The sequence below is a fragment of the Pollachius pollachius genome (assembly GCF_949987615.1).
Source record: "Pollachius pollachius genome assembly, chromosome: 6".
In the NCBI taxonomy this organism is placed as follows: domain Eukaryota; kingdom Metazoa; phylum Chordata; class Actinopteri; order Gadiformes; family Gadidae; genus Pollachius; species Pollachius pollachius.
This window is the reverse complement of record NC_136939.1, coordinates 17,795,367-17,808,604: the sequence shown is the minus strand read 5'-3', so window position 1 is coordinate 17,808,604 and position 13,238 is coordinate 17,795,367. Positions and strand designations below refer to the sequence as shown.

The 13,238-nt window shown below is 46.6% G+C and overlaps 1 protein-coding gene across 2 annotated transcripts; it reads left to right on the top strand.

Moving 5' to 3' along the window:
• The first annotated feature begins 296 nt into the window (after positions 1-296).
• LOC307076762 (protein-tyrosine sulfotransferase 1-like) lies at positions 297-13,217 on the top strand. 2 transcript variants are annotated; one of them, XM_079737870.1, is made up of 11 exons: positions 297-396; positions 1,594-1,645; positions 1,731-2,457; positions 2,503-2,516; positions 2,673-2,714; positions 3,912-3,959; positions 9,743-10,303; positions 11,314-11,472; positions 11,600-11,853; positions 12,351-12,552; positions 12,768-13,217. In XM_079737870.1, the coding sequence occupies exons 7-11, from the start codon at positions 9,905-9,907 to the stop codon at positions 12,801-12,803; spliced, it is 1,050 nt and encodes a 349-aa protein (XP_079593996.1). In that variant the 5' UTR covers positions 297-396; positions 1,594-1,645; positions 1,731-2,457; positions 2,503-2,516; positions 2,673-2,714; positions 3,912-3,959; positions 9,743-9,904; the 3' UTR covers positions 12,804-13,217. The 2 variants fall into 2 exon arrangements, with proteins under 2 accessions (XP_079593996.1, XP_079593995.1); XM_079737869.1 differs by lacking the exons at positions 11,314-11,472; positions 11,600-11,853; positions 12,351-12,552; positions 12,768-13,217 and having other exon boundaries at positions 1,731-2,516; positions 9,743-9,902.
• Positions 13,218-13,238: the final 21 nt, after the last annotated feature.

The window sequence follows — 13,238 nt, the reverse complement described above, 5'->3', positions numbered from 1 at the left end:
ACATACTCAGAGAGTAATGTATTGCAAAGGCACTTGGCAATTATTTTCAACATTTTCATGTAATTATTTAGTAATAATTACATATAGATAATTTTGAAAAATAAATATTTTTTAATAATAATTTCATCACCACGTAAATCTTTATTATTATTATTATTATTATTATTATTATTATTATTATTATTATTAACATCACGAGGAGGCGTTGCCTCCGTTGCCTCTTCTAATGAACCGCCCCTGATCCCTGTGATCCGTAATGACTCAGCCACCTCTTCCGACAACACTTCCTGAACCTCTTCCCACAACAGCTCCTGAACCTCTTCACACAACACTTATCTTGTAGAGCAGCAGCAGCTTCTAAATCACTGCTTACAGCTTCCGGAAAAATTGGAGCGGGTAAAGTGTTTTTTATTTGCGTGAGTGTTTTATGTAATTGTGCTGCCGAAAAAATATTTCACCCGTTTTATTTATTTCATTCCAAAAATCCATCAAATGGAGAAAGTAGAAGTAGCCTTTGTGAGGGTTCAAGAATCTTCCATGATTTTCTGCATTTTGATTCTTTATTTAACGTTACACAGCTAAAATCAAGAAGTGAGACCGCTATTTTAAGTTGTTTGCACTTCTGCCTCGAATTAAACGAAACGCGTTGGCGGGCTTTTTTGAAGTGCGCGCCTGCGCCCGTTGCGTGAGTCACTTTTGGCGGCAGTGTTGCAAGATTGGGCGGTTTCCGGACTTTTGATCACGTTAAGGGTCATACAATTTGGGCTGTTTTTGAAATAAACTGGCTGGCTTATAATTATTTTTTTACAAACTTCAATTAATAACTTAAATGTGAGGTTGAGTTGACGTTTCGATTTAATCCAAAACGTAAATACGTTAGTATTAATAAGTGGGAGATGGGCACCTGTCTAACAGTAATAAGGGGCTAGCAGACTTAGCAATCAAACCTCCGCGCTAGTTGTGGAGATTTGATTCATGATGTATTAGTGGAGCTGCTGTTGACTGACAGTTCTCCGGTTAATGTTCTTTAAGTTCTTGAAAGATGAATTCAGGTTGATGTTTTTAAATGTAGGATCATATTTTGCTTTTTATTTTACCTCATGGAAAACATACTGTGTGTGTGTGTGTCTCAGTATTCGATTCGACCTTTGATGAGGTAACTTAATCTCTCAGTCATGCGAGTGTCGAGTAGTTTCATCTCGAACAATGACTGATGGAAATGTGTTTTGGCAGTTTCAGCAACTTGTAATACTTTTACTTTTACCTTGTGTATGAGGGATATGTTGTAAAGGAAATGCGCCCCACACCGTGGCATTATACTACATGCCTTTGAGAAGCTTAACGGTTAACGGTCTCTCGGACGCGGACCCGTCCCGTTAAGAACGCCACGTGCGTTCGGAGCAGAAAGGAACGTTCACAAACTGGTTGCCATAAACATTCATAAGCAAACTTTAACGTTTACGTCAACAATGATCATGCTGTCAGAAAGCTCTCTGGTTATGTTGGGGAGCGTTCGTCTTTCTGTCTCATGTGGTCTAATGTCAGCCAAATAGCGTTCGAACAATCTGAGTAAACCTTGTCATCTCATTTCAGCATAATGCCGCCCAGAAAGAGCAGTCAACCCAAGATAGATCAGTTTTTGAGAGTAAGTACACAACATGACAAGACAACATCATAACCAATCATTTACCGTGCCTTGTTATTCTAAATATCATGTATCGTCTCATCAGGAGAACAGGGAAGAGGTCGGGAAGGAAGGAGGGCCAGGTCGAGGAGTGAGAGGTGCCCGAGTGCCAGGTCGAGGAGTGAGAGGTGGACGAGTGCCAGGTCGAGGAGTGAGAGGTGGACGAGTGCCAGGTCGAGGAGTGAGAGGTGCCCGAGTGCCAGGTCGAGGAGTGAGAGGTGGACGAGTGCCAGGTCGAGGAGTGAGAGGTGCCCGAGTGCCAGGTCGAGGAGTGAGAGGTGGACGAGTGCCAGGTCGAGGAGTGAGAGGTGCCCGAGTGCCAGGTGGACGAGTGCCAGGTCGAGGAGTGCCAGGTCGAGGAGTGAGAGGTGGACGAGTGCCAGGTCGAGGAGTGAGAGGTGCCCGAGTGCCAGGTCGAGGAGTGAGAGGTGGACGAGTGCCAGGTCGAGGAGTGAGAGGTGCCCGAGTGCCAGGTCGAGGAGTGAGAGGTGGACGAGTGCCAGGTCGAGGAGTGAGAGGTGCCCGAGTGCCAGGTGGACGAGTGCCAGGTCGAGGAGTGCCAGGTCGAGGAGTGAGAGGTGGACGAGTGCCAGGTCGAGGAGTGAGAGGTGCCCGAGTGCCAGGTCGAGGAGTGAGAGGTGGACGAGTGCCAGGTCGAGGAGTGAGAGGTGCCCGAGTGCCAGGTCGAGGAGTGAGAGGTGGACGAGTGCCAGGTCGAGGAGTGAGAGGTGCCCGAGTGCCAGGTGGACGAGTGCCAGGTCGAGGAGTGCCAGGTCGAGGAGTGAGAGGTGGACGAGTGCCAGGTGGACGAGTGCCAGGGGGAGGGAGTGAGGTGAGGTCTTACATGGATTAGTGATGATGAATATGTGATAATTTGTGCCTTTTATCAAGCATTTTGCACATACAGTGCAGCTCAGAATTAACATAACTGATTATTACTTTGAGTATTACTTTGTTTGAAATATCATAGTCCCTGTTTATTTTATAGGATAACCCTGATGCAACCCAGGAGGAGACTGCAGGGGCTGAGGTGAGGGTTAACTGATTGATGATGTCATGGACTAAACCATGGAGGTGAGGGTTAACTGATTGATGATGTCATGGACTAAACCATGGAGGTGAGGGTTAACTGATTGATGATGTCATGGACTAAACCATGGAGGTGAGGGTTAACTGATTGATGATGCCATGGACTAAACCATGGAGGTGAGGGTTAACTGATTGATGATGCCATGGACTAAACCATGGAGGTGAGGGTTAGACTGATTCATGATGTCATAGACTAAACCATGGAGGTGAGGGTTAGACTGATTCATGATGTCATGGACTAAACCATGGAGGTGAGGGTTAGACTGATTCATGATGTCATGGACTCAAGGCGCGTTCATGGTCCTGGTGATAACGAGACGGCTCGCTAGTGATGACGCTCATGCTTACGTGTGTTCCAGACAGCGACAGCATGTGCACTGTGTTGAGAATCTAAAAGTTCTTCACAGCAGGTTTTTTTTAACGTTAAAACATTTAAAACTGAGCAAAGTCGATGCCAACAGACGGTTACAACGTCAATCAATAGTAAAGTATGTGATATGATGGTTGATTCTTTTATATTGAGTGAGACGTTCATGTTCCGCCATGTTCATGCGCGTCACTAGTAAACCATACGTCACCAACTGGGCAACTCTGTTATCAAAATCTGGTCCCAGTTGCCGAACGGAAGTAGAATCATAAGAGCGTCATGAGGTTTCGTTCACGAGAACTTTCCAACGTCGCGAAAATGTTTCCCACATAATTTCCAGCGATGTGAACGCACCATAAACCATGGAGGTGAGGGTTAACTGATTCATGATGTCATGAAGCGTGGAGGATGAGTGCCTACTGGTGCAATGCTACCTCAATCAATTTACAGCAGTTAACAAAAAAAAATCTTCCCTTGGCACTTTGACCGTACCGAACCAAACCGTACCAGACCATACCGTACCAAACTGAGCTGTGTGTCACCGCGGCACGCTGCGCCTGAGGTGGACCGTCTCCAACGGTTAGGAGGGATTTACAAGAATTAATTACAGGGTATCGAATCAGCCTATAGCCCATGTTCAGGGGGGGGGGGGCTTCCCCTGATGGTAAATGTGTTGTTTCCCCCCCCAATACCCACTCCTCCGCCCTTCTTACAGGGGAGGGCATTACTGACCAAGCCTATCTCTCTACCTCTGTTTGTCTTTCTAATTAGAGGACCTTCAATCTACCGGACACGCCCTGTGTGAAGCAGGAGGAAAAGGTAACGTAACATTTGGTTCAGGCTATTCTAATCCAGAGCATCAAAACAAGGCAGTCTATCTTCTTTTTGTTTTGTTTTACTTGGTATGGTCATTTTCCTAATCAATATACCTTTCCACTGTTTTGAGAAACAACATCTTGATTTATGAGATGAAGTTTCACAGACCTCCCTCGTTGTCTCGTTGTTCCTCTTAACCTGACCAGCATTAACACGTTGTCCATACTCTGGTTCTTACGCAGGCAGAAGAGCAACATGGACATAACATCAACTGGGAGTATGACAAAGAAAAAAAAAAATACTGCTGCTACTGCAACAAAGCTGGGACAATCTACGAATCCCTTCAGAGATTTGATAAATTTCAAGAGCTAGAACAAAGAATTGCCAGCGGAGATCCCAAAAGGAAAAAAGAACTTGTTATTTTAATTTCAGTTAAGAAAGCGATTAGTTCACATTTTCCATGCCCGCACATTCCTAAGGAAAACCTGATCATAAAGTACATAAATGCAAAAGATAACCAGACAGCCACGGAAAGTATAAAAATAGAGAATCCTGGCGAGATTATAATATTTTCCATGAAAACATTTGGATCTAGAAACATAAGTAAGCTGGTTATGAAAAATCCTGAGCTAAAAAAAATAGTGGATGAGGTTTTGGTGTATGGATACAAAGGTCAAACCGTGAGGGAAGCTCTGGAGCAAGATGGACGTTTTAATGATGAGGTATTACAAAGCAATTATTTTCTGGAGGACTCAAATGATGGTAATCTCACTGAAATGTCCAGCCCTGTAGATGTACTGCATGATAAATGTTTTGGGGTGAAGCGTATTGGTAAAAACGAGAAGAAACAGGAGGCAAAGTCAAGTAGGACTGCAAGCCCCAAAAGCAATCAGCCAACCCCAAATCAGAGCGATCAGCCAAATCCAAATCAGAGCAATCAGCCAACCCCAAACAACAGCAATCAGCCAACCCCAAACAACAGCAATCAGCCAACCCCAAACATGAGCAGTCAGCTATCCATCTATCAGCCTATACCAAACTCTGGGGACCTGTTGAAACTCCTTCGTTCTCAGTTTAAAGATCTTGTCAAACAAATGAAAGAACGCCAGAATCTTACTCCTAAAAATGTCAATAATCATCTCTCTCAAGAGTTTGGGAAAAGCACAAAGTTTTGCCATGAGGTGATAGTGATGAGGAGGTTTCTAGAGCTTGGTGATTCTGTTTGCCAGGTGAGAATACATGACTCGGCAGCAGGGAGTGGCTTTTTTCTATTTGGAAAGTACATCCTAACAAATGGCCACGTAGTCCTTGATGAGGCAAAACACCCGAAGGAAAACATAACTGTTATTTTCTCTTATGAGAAACTTACAGACAGCAAGTCAATGGGTGTGAAGGTCGTTGCCAGTGACCTTGATCATGATGCGGCAGGGCCCAAGCGTGATTGGGCTTTGCTGGAGGTCTCTGGTGATCTAAATACCCAACCAATAAAGGCAAAGCCTCTACTTAAGCACTTTGGATTGGTTACTGAAAGAGGTCAGATTTGCATCATTGGGCATCCGGAAGGGATGGTCAAAATGATGGACCCATGCTTCACAATCCCTCTCTCTGAACGTGAGCAAAAGATGCTGTTTGTAACTGGAAATTACTTTACTCCAGGCCTAATGGACAGGAACATACATACCTATGAAAGCTGTTTTTATTATGGCTCATCTGGCTCACCTGTCTTTGATCGTAATTTCAAAGTTGTATCGATGCACACTGGGGGATTCCCCGACAGAGAGAAAAAGGGCCATGTCCTTGAGTATTCACTTCCCCTGTCACTCATTATTGAACAAATCATTATTCAGATAGTGAGAAAGAAAAAAGTGCATGTGCTGTTGGCAATGATCACCTGTGGCATTCCCCAAGTAGTGAAGGATAACATAAAGAAAATAGTTGAACGTAACCCCACAGAATTTGTCAGGACAGAAGATGAAATGATTAACCTCACAGAATCATTCTGTGAGGGAGACCAAGAGCTACTAAAGGGCTTTTTTGGATTTTTCTCACAGAGCGATGAACCCATGGATACCAACTAGGGTCTTTTAGCTTTACTTTAGTAAACCTCTACTTTGTATTATGCATTTCCCTCATACTCTGGAAAATAGTCAAATACAACTGTAGCCGTTTGCTCTTTGCCACTCCATCTAGGTGGCTGTCCCTCCACCTAGATGGCGTTACTGGGCTCAATCCACAAAAGAACCAAGGCAGTAGTTTAAACCAGTTTAGTGTAGTTTGAGCAATATTATGTGCAGAGCAGGTGCTCCATGCTGCCATGTCAGAGATGTATCCTGAGGGTGTGTGGAGATGGCTGGTTTAAGATGTGTGCAATGAATGCCCAATGCACCCCAGGTGTGCAGCCTCACCCAGCCCCAGAGTCCCATCAGTCAGACTCTGGCCAGGTGAGGCTGCTCAAATCAGCCATTAACACGCTTCACAACAATCTATTAAAGTTTTTCTCAGTCGCTTTGGTACATTTCTCAGATCAGAATTGAAATTCTCTAAACTACCTGTTCAATCTTCACAACATTGTGTCACTTGTTCACATCAAAAAAGCAGTTTCTTATTTCTTTGAGCAAGTTGCAAATGCTTTGGTACATCCATGCAAATGATTATGTACAATTCTCTGCTCTTTCCTACATTATCTATTGCTTATGTATATTGATCAAAATGTATTGTAATGGGTCTCTATTGAATAGTCTCACTCCCACAAAATGTAGGTATTAGTTCATTGCATAAGTCTTCACATGCAAAATGGTTGAGCTAGTTGTCATAATATGTCAAGAATATTTCTATACATTTCCATTAGACTATTTTTTCTAAATCTGTCATGAATTGGTAAATTGCTCCCAGGTGAATCTCGACTTTCTCTATAGTGTTAAATCAACCAACGATCAACAAGTTTACTGAATTAGCTCAAAGGTGCATCTCATGAAGATATTGTGTAATGTGGATGAGAATTTGTCGCCCAACCGACAGGAACGTCAGGAGGTGTAGGAAGACTGCACTGTATTTCCTACAGTACTGCATGTACAGTTTTCCCAAAGGAGATTATCCTATGTTCACATTTCTAATTTTGTTTTTTTTTGTTTTTTCTTTGTGCTATGCATTGTTGTCTTTTCCTTTCTGTATCACAATGACATGGTCTGTCAATAAATAACAGTACAAACAGTAAAAGCTTAAATGTTTATCTTGTACAGTCTCTTGCAAACTTTAGCCATAGTTTACATCAGAACATCCCTCCAGAGTACAGTTATATTGACAACATGACTAAGCAATTTGACTGTTATCCGTACACAATGACACAATAACTTGTCATTCAGATGGCACTGACATGTTCATTGACACAGATATTTACCTCTGAGAAACAAACTAATGATTTTGAGCGAGACTGGCTTTTGCATGAAATCCATGGTGTTTTGCTATTTGTACGAATAGTTTTGAGAAATGCACTTACTGTTTTGCAAATTACAATTCTGATCTGAGAAATGTACCAAAGCGACTGAGAAAAACTCTAATAAGGGATGCTGATGGGATTATAAAACAGGGATCAGGGGTGGGCATTTCAACAGTAATTTTTACAAAATGATAGAGAAACGTACCTTATTGTCATTAGTCCACTATCTAACTCTTCCACTTAATCTGTCATCTACATTTTTGACCAAATAACGTTTGTAAGTTCTTATTTAAAGTAAATCATATTGAGATCAAGCACATTGATAATTGAACATATTTTTTACTCATACATTGTATATGTTTTAATAGCTTTGACATGTTTTGTGACTTTATACCATTTGTAAGAGTGAGTTTAAATTTTGAAAATAGACATCACATTCAAAATCTACTTTTTTATTTGTCGACAGCTCTCTTGAATTTCTATTAAATGTTTCACATTTTATGCATTTTTTGTAATGCATCGTATTTTTAGACTGCAGAGTTGAAACCATAGTTTTTATGGATTTACTTTTTTACACTGATAATAAACAAATGATTTTTACTGTAGTGTTATTTTTTTTTAGAAATGTACTTTGCATTCATTTTACATCCAACAAAATGTTAAACAATATGATATATCATAGTATATATATGCAGGGTGCGATTTGTGAAAAAACCAGAGGGGGGGATAATTTTGAGAAACATTTTAAAAATTTTCAAAATGAAGACGGACCCTGTGTATTTTGGTTGTTAATTATTACGGTGTAATGGTGAAAATACTTTGGGTGGGGGGGATAATTTTTATCCCCAACGAGGATAAAAATAATTCAGCAGAGGGTAGGACGTGTAAACCAGAGGGGGGGATAATCCCCACCATCCCCACCGGCAAATCGCACCCTGTATATATGGTCCATGCATGTTGCAAAACTTCCTGTTCTGTATTAGTTTTGTTCATTTGGAAAATGTATATTTCTGTAGAACAAGGAAATTAAACGTCAAACGAATATTCCCTCTGGCTTCCAGATGTGTGGATCAATCATTAAACCAAAACCATCTCAATAAGTTTGCATTGAAGGTGTGCTAAATACAGAAAAAGTGTGTTTGTGCGGGAGAGAGAGACAGAACCAGTGTTCAACACTTAAAAGCACTTCCTTACCATGGCCCGCCAATGAAAATCACCAATGCAGATGTGCTGAACTGTGTCCTATTACCGACCAATGAGCGTCCAGGTCTCTTGTTTTTACCTCCTTCGCGTTCTCTGTTGTCCTTTTGACTGACCAGACGGCTTCTTTTACGTTTAGCGTCTTGTGTTCTGAAGGGTTCATGTCAGATCATGTAGTGTTGCAGCTCTGAACTGACCGCCGGACCTCTATGTCGCCGTGGGTTTGGTCGCAGAACCCGAGATGTCGCGGTGGTACGTCATTCCACATCCTCACGCTTTAGACGTCAAAGCGATCCTAATGCTTCTGTCAAATGTGTGTTTGGTTGATAAACAGAGACAATGGTATGTACAGGTGGACATGTTTGGGCTCAAATGAATGGTTTCCTCTCGACGCCGAGGGTCTCTGGTATTAAAGTGTTTATTATCTTGGGCCATCGCTTTCTTGAAGCCAATTGTCCTCAGTTCAACACGCGTTTGATTCTCCGTCTCATCGGACACAACATTTGATGCTTATAAAACGTCAGCGTTGTCCTCGTCACGAAGATCCGTCCTAATATTACATTTGATCAGGCTTGAAAGGCGTTGTGTTGGAGTGTCTCGTCTCCTTGGAGTCACGGCTGCTTCCTGGTTGAACACAACCAGCCCCGATGTGGGACGTTGAACCCCAACGTTCATATGGGGGTTCACATCTCAGAAGTGTGGCCCAGTCGCCCATCTAGTTCCTATGGTAACATAAGATGAGGATGAGACGCTCAGTATGCTATGGAAACACCAAACCGAAGGGTTGACCGCTGGGTCTGCCCAGCTCGGAAGAGGATATTAAATAATAGTGTTCGTTAGTGTAGCACAAGGACATTTATTCTTTAAATAAAAGTTTGAAATAGCCAATAGAGCGACGAGATTCATGTAATGTTTATGAAATGCACATTGCAGAAGTCGAATGGCTGCTAGACTTGTGTAGCCCGATGGTGATGGTGTGGTAGGATCTTTGAAGAGGTGGAGGAGATCTTCTCAGGAAGATATTCATGTAACCAGTCCTCCAGAAGGTCTGCGTACCTCAACTGGGTTTTAGGGGGGGGACACCTGTTGCCTGTGACGACGAGCCCTGTTCCATTTGACATGCGTGTGTTTGCCTGGTCTTCCCCGACAGCCACGAGGGGTAAGCGGCGCGACGGCCCGCCTGGGGAGGCCTGCTGCCCGGACAACAGGGGCGCCGGAGACCTCGGCTCCCCCCCCCTCCACTACCACACCTCCTGAAGCGCATGTCCCCACACCGACACCTTGACCCCTGACCCTGCCCACCTCCAGCACCATGAGGAGCGCCCGGAACCGGCTGCTGCTGGCCTCGGTCCTGTTCTGCTCCGCCTCGCTCCTCTACCTGGCCTCCAGCGGCATCCAGTGCCCCCGGCACAGATGGGCGGAGCTCAACACGTTGCTGGCCAATCAGAGTCAGTACTCCCAGCCCAACCTCTTCCCCGAAGACACGCCCCTCATCTTCATCGGCGGGTTCCCCCGGAGCGGCACCACGCTGATGCGCGCCCTGCTGGACGCCCACGCCGCCGTGCGCTGCGGCGAGGAGACGCGCGTCATCCCGCGGCTGCTGGCCATGCGGGCCACCTGGAGCCGCTCGGTCAAGGAGAGGATCCGATTGGACGAGGCCGGCGTGACCGACCGGGTGTTGGACTCTGCGGTGCGAGCGTTCCTCTTGGAGGTAGGGCGGGCGGGGGAGGGAGGGGGGGGGTGGGGGGGGTTGGCCTTTATGCGCCACAGTCCGCTGAGGGCCCTGGGGTCTGGAGAACCCGTCCTAGGGTTCTAAGGGGAGCTGGAGACCCCCTCCTGGGGCTATTGATTTAGGGAGCACTAAATCATCAGCAGCTCTATTTTGTAAACAGATTGTTTTTGAGCAAAACAGACATCAAAGTATTGTTATTGAGACTGCAAGTTCCCTAAGGGGACGCAGGAAACCCCCCTCCTGGGGCCCAAAGGGGAGCAGGAGACCCCTTCCTGGGGCCCTAAGGGGAGAAGGAGACCCTTTCCTTGGGCCCTAAGGGGACGCAGGAAACCCCCCTTCTGGGGCCCTAAAGGGAGCAGGAGACCCCTTCCTGGGGCCCTAAGGGGAGCAGGAAACCCCCCTCCTGGGGCCCTAAGGGGACGCAGGAAACCCCCCTCCTGGGGCCCTAAGGGGAGCCGGAGACCCCTTCCTGGGGCCCTAAAGGGAGCAGGAAACCCCCCTCCTGGGGCCCAAAGGGGAGCAGGAGACCCCTTCCTGGGGCCCTAAGGGGAGCAGGAGACCCTTTCCTTGGGCCCTAAGGGGACGCAGGAAACCCCCCTCCTGGGGCCCTAAAGGGAGCAGGAGACCCCTTCCTGGGGCCCTAAGGGGAGCAGGAAACCCCCCTCCTGGGGCCCTAAGGGGACGCAGGAAACCCCCCTCCTTGGGCCCTAAGGGGAGCTGGTGACCCCCCTCCTGGGGCCCTAAGGGGAGCTGGAGAACCCTTACTGGGCCCCTAAGGAGAGCTGGAGCGGAGAAGCGAGGGTCATAATCCGGAGTGATCCTGCTCGCCGCAGAACGTCATTTCAGACAAAGGCGAAAGTAGCGTTTCCACAGGGCGTAGGAGGCCCTTAGGAGCGACAGAATAACGATGGGTCAACTCTTAATGTCTTGGTTTGATCTCAATGGGGGTGGATCTGATTGATAGTGACGTTGACCCCTCTTGTGCCGAGGTCATCATGGGTCACGGCGAGCCCGCAGCCCGGCTCTGTAACAAGGACCCCTTCGCCCTCAAGTCCCTGTCCTACCTGGCCCGCATCTTCCCCAAGGCCAAGTTCGTCCTGATGCTCCGTGACGGGCGAGCCACCGTCCACTCCATGATATCTCGCAAGGTTTGTCTCGCTCTCTCTTATTCATTTATTGATATATATTGAGAGGCAGTGATTATATGAGTAAAGTGGATCCCATGAATGCGAGTGGAGAGTGGTCCTGGTTCATATACAGTGTGCCCCCCACCAGGTCACCATCTCTGGCTTCGACCTGACCAGCTACAGGGACTGCCTGACCAAGTGGAGCGCGGCGATGGAGACCATGTTCAGCCAGTGTCAGGGCGCCGTCGAGGGCAGCTGTCTGCCCGTCAGCTACGAGCAGCTGGTGCTCCGGCCCGAGGAGGAGATGAGGAAGCTGCTGAACTTCCTGGAGCTGCCCTGGGACCCGGCCGTGATGCACCACCAAGACCTCATCGGCAAGGCCGGGGGCATCTCTCTGTCCAAGTGAGTCTGCGCCGGGACTTCATGACGGTGATCAAGTGCCAGCATTACACCCTCGGCCACTAATGTGTCATGTTGACGTCATGAGGGAGGCATCAGAGAAACGCATCAAGAGAGACAGATCAGTGTTTTAGTTTGGAGGGGGGGGGGGGGGGCTGGCTATAAGTGTGTGTGTGTGTGTGTGTGTTGGCTCTTACACTTGGTGGTATGTATGTAGACATGGTGAGGTTCTTATTTTATCCTCGAGCTGCACGTAGTAATGACGACATTTAGATTTATGATTTATAGATTTTGTGATTTTATCAATTTTAAATATTTAATATTTGTGTATAGATATATTTTAGAGACTCTGATCAGCATGCCATTCGAAGGGGAAAGAACCACCGACATGCTGTGAGGTGAATTGAAGCTGCGGGGCCGGACCAGGGAAGCGTGGGCTTTGACCCCTTTAGGGTTTGATCCCGGCCTGACCGGGCGTCCCCCACCCCTGTGCCCTGCAGGGTGGAGCGCTCCACGGACCAGGTGATGCGGCCCGTGAACACGGACGCCCTGGACAAGTGGGTGGGTCACATCCCCTCGGACGTGCTGCGGGACATGGCGGACATCGCGCCCATGCTGCGGCGCCTGGGCTACGACCCGCGGGCCAACCCGCCCGACTACCGCAGAGCGGAGGCCGTCACCGCCCGCCTCAACCACTCCCAGGTGAGGGCTGCTGGCCGTGACCCGTCGCCATGGATACTGGTCCAGAAACGCAGGCCTTGCAAAACTGAAATTTCTCGAAACCCGGTGAAATGTTAAATGGCATTTTAAAGCCAAGAGTAGTAATAACATTAGACCTATCAATGACCTCTCTGTGCTGCGAGTGATCAAATGCTTACATGGCTTCCCAAATCCACCCCCCCCCCCCCCCCCAACAGAGTCGGGGGACCCCAGGAAGCCCACATCCCAGCTAGAGCGAGACTCCAGTAAACGTACCCACCGACCGCTGAATCAGTGGACACGGATCCGAAGAGTTCAGAGTGTGTGTATGTTGGGATTATGCTAACATTAGACTGCTGTTATCCTAGCAGTAAACGGGGCATAATGGCCGCCTGGGCGATTATCTCAACACATCGATTCTCCCCCTAGTGATAAAGAGTCAAACTGGTCAGTGTCGAAAACCATCAGCAACTATCAACTCTTGTGAGCAGAGTATCACAGCGTTACCGTTAAGTGTTTCTTTTTTCTAGTATCCTCATGTCTGTCATTTGTTATAGATTCACCGCAAATGGGAATGTTTGAGATACATTAAATACATGGGGTATACCTGTATATTTTTGACAATGTACTTTTATTTTCATATTAAATCATTTTATTGGTGACCATTCCCTCATGAATTCATTGTTAGT

Excerpts from the sequence above, each read along its gene's own strand:
- LOC307076762 (XM_079737869.1), top strand. The coding sequence starts at position 1,598 with ATGCCGCCCAGAAAGAGCAGTCAACCCAAGATAGATCAGTTTTTGAGA. Across the intron at positions 1,646-1,730 it reads AGATAGATCAGTTTTTGAGA|GAGAACAGGGAAGAGGTCGG; the intron begins GTAAGTACACAA and ends TCGTCTCATCAG. Across the intron at positions 3,960-9,742 it reads GTGTGAAGCAGGAGGAAAAG|CCACGAGGGGTAAGCGGCGC; the intron begins GTAACGTAACAT and ends CTTCCCCGACAG.